At 32.3% G+C, this 11415-nt stretch overlaps 1 protein-coding gene across 1 annotated transcript in view; it reads left to right on the top strand.

The window, feature by feature from the left end:
• The window catches only part of LOC126760428 (probable WRKY transcription factor protein 1), an 18157-nt gene extending 8044 nt beyond the window's left edge, over nt 1-10113 (top strand). Inside the window, exons 3-11 of the mRNA XM_050476049.1 lie at nt 5213-5627; nt 5759-5874; nt 6077-6515; nt 6657-6845; nt 6945-7133; nt 8331-8435; nt 8751-8802; nt 8980-9095; nt 9157-10113. Of these exons, the coding sequence (XP_050332006.1) occupies nt 5213-5627; nt 5759-5874; nt 6077-6515; nt 6657-6845; nt 6945-7133; nt 8331-8435; nt 8751-8802; nt 8980-9095; nt 9157-9318 (1783 nt within the window). The 3' untranslated portion in view covers nt 9319-10113. The remainder of the gene's footprint in view (nt 1-5212; nt 5628-5758; nt 5875-6076; nt 6516-6656; nt 6846-6944; nt 7134-8330; nt 8436-8750; nt 8803-8979; nt 9096-9156) is intronic.
• The last annotated feature ends 1302 nt before the right edge of the window (nt 10114-11415 follow it).

Genomic DNA, 11415 nt, shown 5'->3' with positions numbered 1-11415 from the left:
AAAAAGAGCGTAATAAAACATTTTTGAATATAAAAACATAAAGAATACTTTCATTCTTTATAAACGATTACATAAATATTCAGTAAGTAAAAGTTTTCTATGATGCACCAAATTTTCGAAATTGAAAAATAATTTAAAAAAACTGGTATAAATTCTCCTAATAAGGTGGGGATAGAACAAGAAGCCGTTAAAATCGGTGTTTTATTCCAAAATTTCTTTAATTCGAATTTATCTACAGAAGTTTGCTGTCGCTGTCGCATGTGGTTATATACAACCATGGTCAAAATAATAAGTACATTCACCCGTGAGGCTTTACTAATAAATTCACTTTTATATTAAGATATTAGTAATACAAATTTAAATAAAAACTTATCTGTGACTGAAAAAATGTATTAGCTTCAGTTTTCTAAGATCTCTATTCATGGTGTCTGTAATACGATATATTGGTCATACACCATTCTCTGAAAAACAGCACCATGATTATTGAAAATATGAATGGGTCCTATTTAGAGAGACTTGTGTACTCTTTTTTGAGGTTCGAGACGATTCTCCTCAGCACTGTAATGCTTATTTCTACACTTTTATAAAATGTTTAAGATTTAATTGCCTTTTAAATAAGGAGCTATACAAGCGAAAGAACGAACCATTAAAATAAATCGACCGATTTGCTGAAAACCTTAGAGTAATTAGCAAGTATGAAAATTACTAAAGAGTAAGGAAGCATTAAGTTCGGGTGTAAGAAGAAGAAGAACTGGCAGGAAACAAAGTTGGGGAAACTCCTTCAGGTGGCAAAATTGTATATTAAAATATGGCAGTTGCGGTACTATCAACCCGATTTGATCTATTTTATATGCCAGATACTAATAAGATGTTCTCTAGGTTTCATTAAGGTACCTCACATACAATCACAAATCATATGGAGTAAAGCCAGCCGGATGTTCGAAAATTCTGGTATTAGTTTTCACCCGATTTTAACCACAATGAGGTAACTCACATATTGGCCAATATATGCTGCATAAAGTCACCCGAAAGTTCGAAAATCTTTATATTAGGTATATTGGGGCTAACTATTGATCACATTCAACCCATTTTTGACATACATACATACTATTATCAGGAAAGGATTCTTTCTGAATTAGCCGCCAGCGTCAACTGACCTGATGCAACACGAACAATCTGTTCTTCGGCAATCACGATCATGTAAACGTATGGCTGGCTTCGGTTGCAATCGTATCATGTCAGTTCATAGCGTTGCGACGATTGTTTGAATTGAAAAGAAAATTTGGGTAAACTATGTATAAGTAAATCTATGGGTAAATCTATGAGTACAACACAATTCTGCTGGACTGATTTGACTCATGTGTAGCAAAAAATGTATCAGCTTTGAAAATGTGCGCATGTTACAAATTTTCGAAGCGTAAACAATGGAAATTTCATCGAGAACGTACATACATATATATGCATACATTTGTTGTATGTATGTACTCGATGGAATTTCCATTATACAAACACAAACATATGTATTTGAAACAGAACAAAAGTGCACTAGTAAATCAGTGTTAAGGGGATGACATACAAACCAAACTCTGTCGATCATTTCAATCATTGAAGCATGAGTTTGCATCACTTCGGGTATTTTCTGCTGATACGAACGTTCATAAACAAAACAGGTATAAGCTGATCACTAGTGATACAAAGTTGTTCTCTATCGCTGATTTGAAGACAAACAGTTCGCTTCGTGTACATGAACTGAACTGACAGAATCAGACAGAATAACGGATCAGTACTTAAGTACAAACAAAAATTTATTACTCGTTGCAGTTCTCTGACTCATACCTACGAATTACATTATCATTCCCTATTCCAGCAATTATCATTATACCCTGAGCAGGGTATATTAAGTTTGTCACGAAGCTTATAACACCCAGAAGAAAGCGTCGGAGACCCTATAAAGTATCTACTATACATGTAGTATAAATGATCAGTATGTTGAGCTGAGTCGATTTAGCCAGGTCCGTCTGTCTGTCCGTCCGTCTGTCTGTATATATACGAACTAGTCCCTCAGTTTTTATACTCTCGCAACAAAGTTGCTAAGGAGAGTATTATAGTTTTGTTCACATAACGGTTGTTTGTAAGTCCTAAAACTAAAAGAGTCAGATATAGGGTTATACATACCAAAGTGATCAGGGTGACGAGTAGAGTTGAAATCCGGATGTCTGTCTGTCCGTCCGTCCGTCCGTGCAAGCTGTAACTTGAGTAAAAATTGAGATATCATGATGAAACTTGGTACACGTATTTCTTGGCTCCATAAGAAGGTTAAGTTCGAAGATGGGCAAAATCGGCCCACTCCCACGCCCACAAAATGGCGGAAACCGAAAACCTATAAAGTGTCATAACTAAGCCATAAATAAAGATATTAAAGTGAAAAGTGCGTTAACCGCCCCTACTAAGTTTTTTATACATACTCAGAAACATAGCTATGTCAAATTTCCATATACGTCAAAAATAGAATAAATCGGATAATAACCACCAAATTTTGAAAATCAAACGGAACAAAAAACGTCAGAAACACCAAATTTTACGGAAGAAATGGCAGAAGGAAGCTGCACCCAGGCTTTTTTTAAAAATTGAAAATGGGCGTGGCGCCGCCCACTTATGGACCAAAAACCATATCTCAGGAACTACTCAACCGATTTCAATGAAATTCGATACATAATATTTTCTTAACACCCTGATGACATGTACGAAATATGGGTGAAATCGGTTCACAACCACGCCTTCTTCCAATATAACGCTATTTTAAATTCCATCTGATGCCTTCTCTGTATAATATATACATTAGGAAATGAAAATACAATTCAATGCTCAAAGTACACAAATTGATCTAATCTAATTAATTTTACAGAAAAATAAAAAAATATGTAAATTATTATCACTTTATAATGCGAGAGTATAAAATGTTCGGTGACACCCGAACTTAGCCCTTCCTTACTTGTTGAGATATCGTTTTGAAATTTTGCAAACGTCATTTTCTCTTCAAGAAGCTGCTCATTTGTCAGAACTGCCGATATCGGTCCACTATAACATATATAGCTGCCATACAAACTGAACGATCGGAATCAAGTTCTTGTATAGAAAACTGTCACATTTGACAAGATATGTTCACGAAATTTTGTATAGATTATTTTCTAAGGCAACAATGTAATACAAACTGAATGATCGGAATGAAATGCTTGCATAGGAAACTTCCTCATTTGGCGATATATCTTCAGGGAATTTGGTATGTGTTATTATTCGTAGAAATAATGTAATATCGGATGAAATTGTTCAGATCGGCTCACTATATCATATAGCTGTCATACAATCCGAACTATCGGAATCAAGGGCTTGTATGGAAAACTTTCGCATTTGTGTGGTATCTTCACGAAATTTGACTTTGATTACTGCGTAAGGTAACAATATAATCTCCGAAAACATTGTTCCGATCGGATTACTATAGCATATAGCTTCCTTACAAACTGAACACATAGTTACTAAAAGAAATGCTCCTGTGAAGGTTATATAAGCTTCGGTGCAGCCGAAGTTAACGTTTTTTCTTGTTTTAAATATAAAGAAATCACTCAGATTTAAAGAATTATTATTTATTTTATGAAAACTTACAAAACCTTGGAAATTATTTGAACCTATGCCATTTTATCCGAAAAAAATGTCGTGTTGTAGCTTTGGGTTGTCCTCCACGAAGGTGAGTTTTCGCAGAACCACTGTCTTTAAATTTCTTTATAATAAAATTAGTAGAATTTTAATCGCATTACAACTTTTTATGTAAAGACACTTGGTTAAACTAAAATGATGCTGATTTTGTATGTCGTTGTTCAAATTGATTTTCGATGACCCTTATCGCGAAAAACTGCGACTAGTTCAATATGTTTTGTCGCAGTGAATATTGGGTACTTGTAATTTCTTTCGTATAAAATGTAAACTATTAAAGTAAATTATAAGGTTTTTAATTTTTTCACTAAATAAACAATATGCCATTATATTTAAGTACTTTTTTATATCCAAAATTGTAATTTCATAGCCATCTGTCCAATATGTTTTGTCCAACACTGTATGTTTATGTGTGTATTTATGCATGTGTGTTTGCATGTTCATTACATTTGAACATACATATTTATGATTAGTAGACTGTATGTGCTCTTATAATCGTGAGTATTACATATTTTTTAATTTATGTCATTTATTATTCTTAATATGTAGAATAATTATAAAAAACATATATATTGTGCACTCCGACTAAGTGGTGCCCTTGGTATCAAGGCACATGTTCATTTTTGAGCATAAGTGATTAGTTGTGGCACTTTCTAGGTTGCCGCATAATGGTATTTGTTTGCGAGGCAGTGGTTCGATAATGCTCATTTTTACGAACCCGTTCTCCGTTTTATACAAGGAACTCGTGTATCAAGTTTCATTACGATGTCTAAATTTTTACTCAAGTTACAGCTTGCATAGGTGGACGGACGGACAGATAGATCCCGGATTTCAACTCGTCTCGACAAGCATTCAAAATTTAACCGCATTTGCAGGTTAAAGGAATGTATTTATTATTTTGATCATATGTGTATGTCAATATAATCATAATTATAGTCTAATTGCTTTCCAGATGTCTATAAATTCACGAAATGCTTAAAATTAAGCAATTACAGTGTAAATTGGTAATGTTCTAATATGCTAATAGAGGAATTGATCTAGTGAAGTTCTGTGTGCCATCGGTTCAAAATTAACGACGACCCCTCAAATTACAATACTCCCTCTTTTTTAATTCTTACAAATACTCTCGCATCTATTGTTCCACTGTTTGCCCTTCCTCACTCACTAAAGATATATGTATATATTTTTAATTAATGAGAAAATAAAAATTAAAAGATCGTCTATTCCGTATACATGCTAGTATATAAACAACCAATGAAACAAAATTGTTTTAATTTTAATGATAACGAAAATTATGTTTCGATATGAAAGCAGTTTCTTACAGAAATGGCCTTTGTGAGTTCGTATTATGGTTCGTGTGTTCTAAATGTTACCAAGTTATGCTATAAAATAAAGAAAAAAATGTAAAAAGAAAGTATTTCAAGTTAATATGGAATCTACACTAGTGTTGCAAGTCTACATTAATAATTTTTAAAATTTTCAAAATATGAAATTAATCAAACAGCCCAGGAAACAAGCATGGTTACGGAGATGACTACTTTCGACCTGTACAAGTAATTGATTACCAAAATACTGCCGTACCAAAACCGAAAGTAATAGATTATGGTCATAAGGGAGCTAGTACCACTACTGATTCTGGTTCTGGTTCTGCTTCTGGAGCCCCATCGAACACCTTCAATAGGAATATGCCCAATTTTTCGGAAGATTTCAAACCGGTAAAAACTTTTGAATATGGACATGCGTCCAATCCAACAGCTACAAGATTTGGCAATATGAATGCCAATCCTACAAAAAAGAATAAGAAAAAGAAGAAGAAGAATCAACCAAATCGTGTTGGATCACAAAATGAAAATATACAAGCGTCTAATATGCCCACCATTCCAGGGCAGCATCGAGATCAAAGTGAATCAGAAAACAAGGTAATAAATGAGTAGAACTAGCATTATTTTCAAATTTGGATTAAACATGCACACAAAAAATACAAAATATTTTGATTTACCGAGCATTCTGTGTCGAGATTTCGTTAAAATAAACGATTAATCCTTAACAGAGTGAACGTGAGAATGCAGAAAAGTCAGCTGTAAATTCGACTGAAACAATCAGTACTAATGTGAGTTCACCAATTGGAGCTAATGAAGAGCTTGAAGAAATATCTGACAATGAAGAGTAAGTCAGCCACTATAACGAATCAGATTGGAGTGCACCGTGTTATTTGCTATTGAAAACGTTCGTTACATGAGTATAAATATCCATAAATTTATGGCCACAATGCGAACGTTGCACGTGGGCAAATGACTGGAGCTCAAATCTCGATTCTACACATAAACAGTTATTCCGTTTTGTGCTTTCATTAAATTTAACATTGTAGAAATTTGGAGAACAGCCGTGATTGTGAGTCACCGGCTCCTCCACCGCCACCAATGCTAACGACAAACCGACCATATGTGTGCTCAGTGCAACAAGACGCCACTGCGCCCACTCAGTCCTTGTTCCCATCGACTGCGGAAGCTAATGAGAACATAGCTAAACTTTCAAGCGGACATGTACAAATGTCATTCCCCAGTATAGAAAATAAAAACACCATAACTGTTGATGAGATTCTCCTTAAACCCGGTCGTCTGTCACGCCCCAAAAAGGTTTGTGTGATATTGCGGGGACCGCCCGGCAGTGGAAAATCATATGTTGCAAAGTTGATCAAAGAAAAAGAGTTGGAAATGGGCGGAACTAATCCTCGTATTTTGAGTATCGATGATTATTTCCTAATCGAGAACGATTACGAAGAACGGTGTCCCAAAACCGGCAAAAAGGTGAGCGGCAGACTAATCATCTGCACTTTTAATAAACAAAATTATAATTATGTAACGGTTTCGCATTTTAAGTTTAATAAATTATTAATTGCATACATTTCTAGAAAGTATTTGTTGTATTGTTTTTCTTCAACAATTTAGATACCGAAAAAAGAAGTTCTATATGAGTACGATGCTGATATGGAGGAGACATACATGCAATATTTGATAAAATCATTTAAGAAAACTATTTCAGATAATTTATACGATTTTATTATAATCGACTGCAATAACAACTCGTTGCGCACGTTAAATGAGTTTTATTGCCACTCGAAAGACTCTGGTTTCATGGTAAGCATTTTCGGCATATAAATCACATAATTTTAGGGAAATGAAATGCTAATCTATACTGTATATTGCTTTGCTTGGCTTCATATCTATTTTTAATAGCCGTATATAGTTGACTTGATGTTCGACTTGGAGATCTGCATGAATCGCAACATCCACGAAAGATCTGAAAAAGATATTAAAGGTATAATTGATAATTGGAAACAGACACCGCTTCATTACATCAAATTGGATGTGTCTTCATTGTTGGAAAATCTTGTGGAAATGGAAGATGCCGAAGATATGGTGATGGTAAATATATAATAATGCATCGGATGCATTATCTTTATTTATTTTATAAATTTGTTTCGATTTTATATGTTTAAGTAAAATATATGCGTACTTTGATATAATGAGAAAATATCTTTAAGAAATCAAGAAAACAACCTTTAAATGTTCAACTTTACCTACTTAATTAAAAAACGGAAATTTAATTAAGAAAAGGAAAAAATACAGCTTCCAATCTTCACACAAATTTCTGCGTAAAAGAAGAAAAAAAGGTATGTGCGCTTTTCACTCCTTCTAACATTAAGTTCTCCCCTACCGACATGCCAACCTTTATTAGGAATATTCAAAAATAAGGGAAACTAATAGATTGTTCCCACATCTGAGAGTATATTTAGAAAAGAACGTCTGTTGCTATTTAAGGTTTAAAAACGATTCGGTTAATTGCAATAAGTGTAATAAGTTACATGCCATTTCATAAATTTTACTTGCTCCATTGCTTAATGTAAAATGTCACATGTCATTAATATATAGTTTTGTGTGTGATTACAGCAGTGAAAAATAAGTCTTAAGAGAATTTTGAAAATTATTTTTTTATAATTTCTTGTACTTAATAGATCAAAAACATATATATTCTATTTATTATAATATAATTAAATTTTCAACATTTTGGCCAACATTATTAAAAGATTCGCCAAGACTAGTGCCTTCCCTCTCTATTTTGGCACAACCAACCATCTCCCCAGTCGAAATGTATGACCAAAAAGTTATTCATAACTAGTTTTAAGTGAACTACATATTATACATATATGCGATTTCTTATTGTATTCAGAAATGTCTTCTACATATGTTGTCCTTTATATGACCTTTGCTGTAAAAATTTAAAAATTGTCCTTGCCATTAGATACAATGCATACATTGGCTAAAACAAACGTTTCTAACAATGAATAATCTATGATAACCGACTGTTTGTTCTGATGCTAAAACATTATATAAATATATGTGTATATATATATATATATATATTAGGATATCCGTATGTATAAAATAAGAACATTGGGAATTTTCTTAAATGCTACGATATTGCAATTATATTTCTTGTATTGAAAATAATATCTACGATTTGATGAATATACAACCATTGCTTAAAGGCATCCGAACTAAACGTATTTAGAAAATGATTGGATTGCGTTATTTCATGGCTTGTGGATGTTTTCATTACAGGATAATAACAGCAATAGTGGTGCGCCCGATGATAGTAATTTGACACAGTCGCAAGCTGACAACGAAACTGAAGATAGTAACGAGGCGGCTGATGATACAGCTAGTGTAAGTTAAGATATGTATATTTAAAGCTGCCTACAATTTTGGACATGCAAAAACGATCAGTAGCCTTGTATAAAAGACGAACATACATTTTTTTTAATTATTCGTTCTTTGTTGTTTTCGAGCATTTCAAAGCATGGATTGAATGTTTTTGAAATCCTGAATAAAAGATAATACCAATATTAATGTGCTATGCGCGTTTCGTAAGGGACAATTTCTTCTAAATATTTTAAAACTTTAGTTCATACCTATTATTACTGGTTTGAACATTTTGTATGTATAATTGAATGTAACTTGAAACGAATATTTTCAATACAGTTTGGATTCTTAAAGAGCAAGTGGGAGAGTGATACCACATCTGAAAACCTTGGTAAGTGTTTGCAAATCATAAGTACACACTTAGATTTACAAGTTAATGTATTTATACTTTTTTTTGGGAGAAATGCATAAATATGTAAATATAAAACCTAAGAATCTAATATAATGTATTCACGAATATTCTTGTGCTTTGCATCACATTTGATATAAATATGATATTTGAACGCAGCTCGTTTGGATGGCACAAACAAATTAATGCAAAGGCGTAAGACAGCTACAATGGAGGACTACCTACAAATGGACGATTGGGAACCGCCTAAAACCAGTGCGAACGGCAAAAAGAGGGTAAGATCTTTTGGTTTTAGAATAAGTAAAGAAAAAATAACAAATGTGTTTTATTGATTAGGTGCGTTGGGCAGATATCGAAGAGAAGCGAGCACAGGAGAAGATGCGTGCTATCGGCTTTGTAGTTGGTCAAACTGACTGGAAGCGTATGATGGACCCAAACGCGGGAAATCGTGCTTTGAATAAAACGAAATACATTGAACGTGTTAATAAGAGACGATAGTTTGCCTAGATATAGCACATGAGAGCATAATAATAGTAAAAGTAATAAACTCTTATGCATGTTACGCAAAATTAGTTTAACAGAACCGTAAATAAAGTTCCAAATGAAAGCATCGATCGTTTAGAATCGGCATCCAAAAAAGGATAATGTGTTAATCCTTTTTCAACGATCTATACATTTCATGATTTTTTACATCAGATTTTATGACTTTTTCACCGATAATGATTAATTTTAAGCAATTCTAAAATAACTCATTAGCCTAACATTTGAGCAAAATATAATATGGTTTTTATTTATTTTTTTTTTTGCTTAAAATAAAACTCACTTTTAGATTACAGATTTTTTATGAATTTTTAAGAACAGGACATTTGTCCCTTGTTTGTTTTAAAAGCACATGCGAAAAATTTGGAGTTTACATATACATACATATATATTAATAAAAAAGAGAGTTTTATTTCGAGTGAAAAAAATAAAAATTATATATATTTAAAAATTTTTTATTCATTTTTTCTTCCAACGGAATGATTGCTTATACGTTATTATGGAATTGCTCCATTCAGTCATTAACAGTGAAGAAAATCGTAAGAATCATTATATAACGTTGTTTTTTAAAAAGAACTTATAATGATTACGGTCTCTGGTATAAAAATGTTTTTGCATTGTACTTTTGAGTTTTGTTTAAAACTATATTATATGCTAATTTATTAAGAAATATAAATGACAATTTCACTCATATATGTAATAGTTTTGAATTAGATTATTATGAAATTTTAAAATAAACATTGAATAAACACATTTACAAGTGTTGATATTTTCAAATATTTTTTTGTGAAACATGAAACTACAGATAAATAAAGTGAGAAGTGAGTTAGTGACGCAAAAAAAGTTTAATGGTTATTTAGTCATAAGAGGTAGATATGTGATACCTGCTTTTTATGTCTCTATTTTACGTTTAACTCAATTCAACAAATTACATCCTCCAAAAAAATATATGTACATATGCATACATATATGTATATAAAGTTTGAGTTCTTAAAATAAATGGTTGTAGCCGCAGAAAACATTCCTCAAATGAATTATTATTATATCAAATCCAGGAAAATACTACAAGGCGTAAAACGTCAACCAGAGGATCGAACTCCAAGCAATTTTATATATACATACTTATGTATAACTCATACACTGATCGATATATTCAGCATACGCACAGTGTTGCGAAACCGGAATTTTTTGGAAATCATATTGCCTAAACTGTAATTTTAATAGTATCGATGAGAAACTTCTACAGATTGGTCAGAATGAAATCCCAAACAGAATGAGTGAAAAAAAAAATTACACCGAAAAAAATTGTTGGGTCAAATTTTCAACAAAAGTAAAAAAAAAAAAGTTGTTCGAAAAATTTACAAAAAAAATGTATTTTAATTCTTCTTTTATTTCTGATAAATACCCTATGATTAGTTTTTTAAATAAAGTATAGGGTGGTCCGAACAAGAATTATAAAGGTCAAATTTTCATGATTTTTCGATATTTGTTGAAAAACTCTGAAATTTTATATAAAACCAAAATCTATTTAATTTCTTATTTGAAAGGTGGCAATAAAAGCTTTAATTTGATACCGCTTTGAAGTCAATAGCTTCAGTTTAAAGAGAGTTATGCTCATTTTTGTGGAGTGCTAGAATAAATGTAGAAAAAAGTAGAATAAAAAAAAATAAGTGATTCCGAGAATTTCCGTTCTATTTCTATGGAATAAATACTGAGAGTGATATACTAAAATCGCTATAACTCCCAGGAGGGCAGGTATGGGCAGCTGATTTTTTCACAGTTCGTTGAAAACAAATTATGTAACATTTCTGTAGTGGTTTGGAACTGGGACTTTCTGGGACTTTTTAGATATTGCTTACCTAACCCAAATTTAAAGGAAAAATGGACCTTTAGTCGGGTTTTCGCTCTAAAAAAGGTGCACATGAAAATGTCTCAAACAACATTCCTTTGTTTTACAGAAGATACTTGTCCGAAGGCAGATTTTTTTTCCGAATCAAAATATCTGTCACCAAAATCAAATGAGATCATTTTGAATACAGCCCTGAAATCCCCTCT

This window comes from Bactrocera neohumeralis, chromosome 5 (assembly GCF_024586455.1).
Source record: "Bactrocera neohumeralis isolate Rockhampton chromosome 5, APGP_CSIRO_Bneo_wtdbg2-racon-allhic-juicebox.fasta_v2, whole genome shotgun sequence".
Classification (NCBI taxonomy): domain Eukaryota; kingdom Metazoa; phylum Arthropoda; class Insecta; order Diptera; family Tephritidae; genus Bactrocera; species Bactrocera neohumeralis.
Note: the sequence above shows the minus strand (reverse complement) of the source record. Positions and strands in the feature narration are given on the sequence as shown.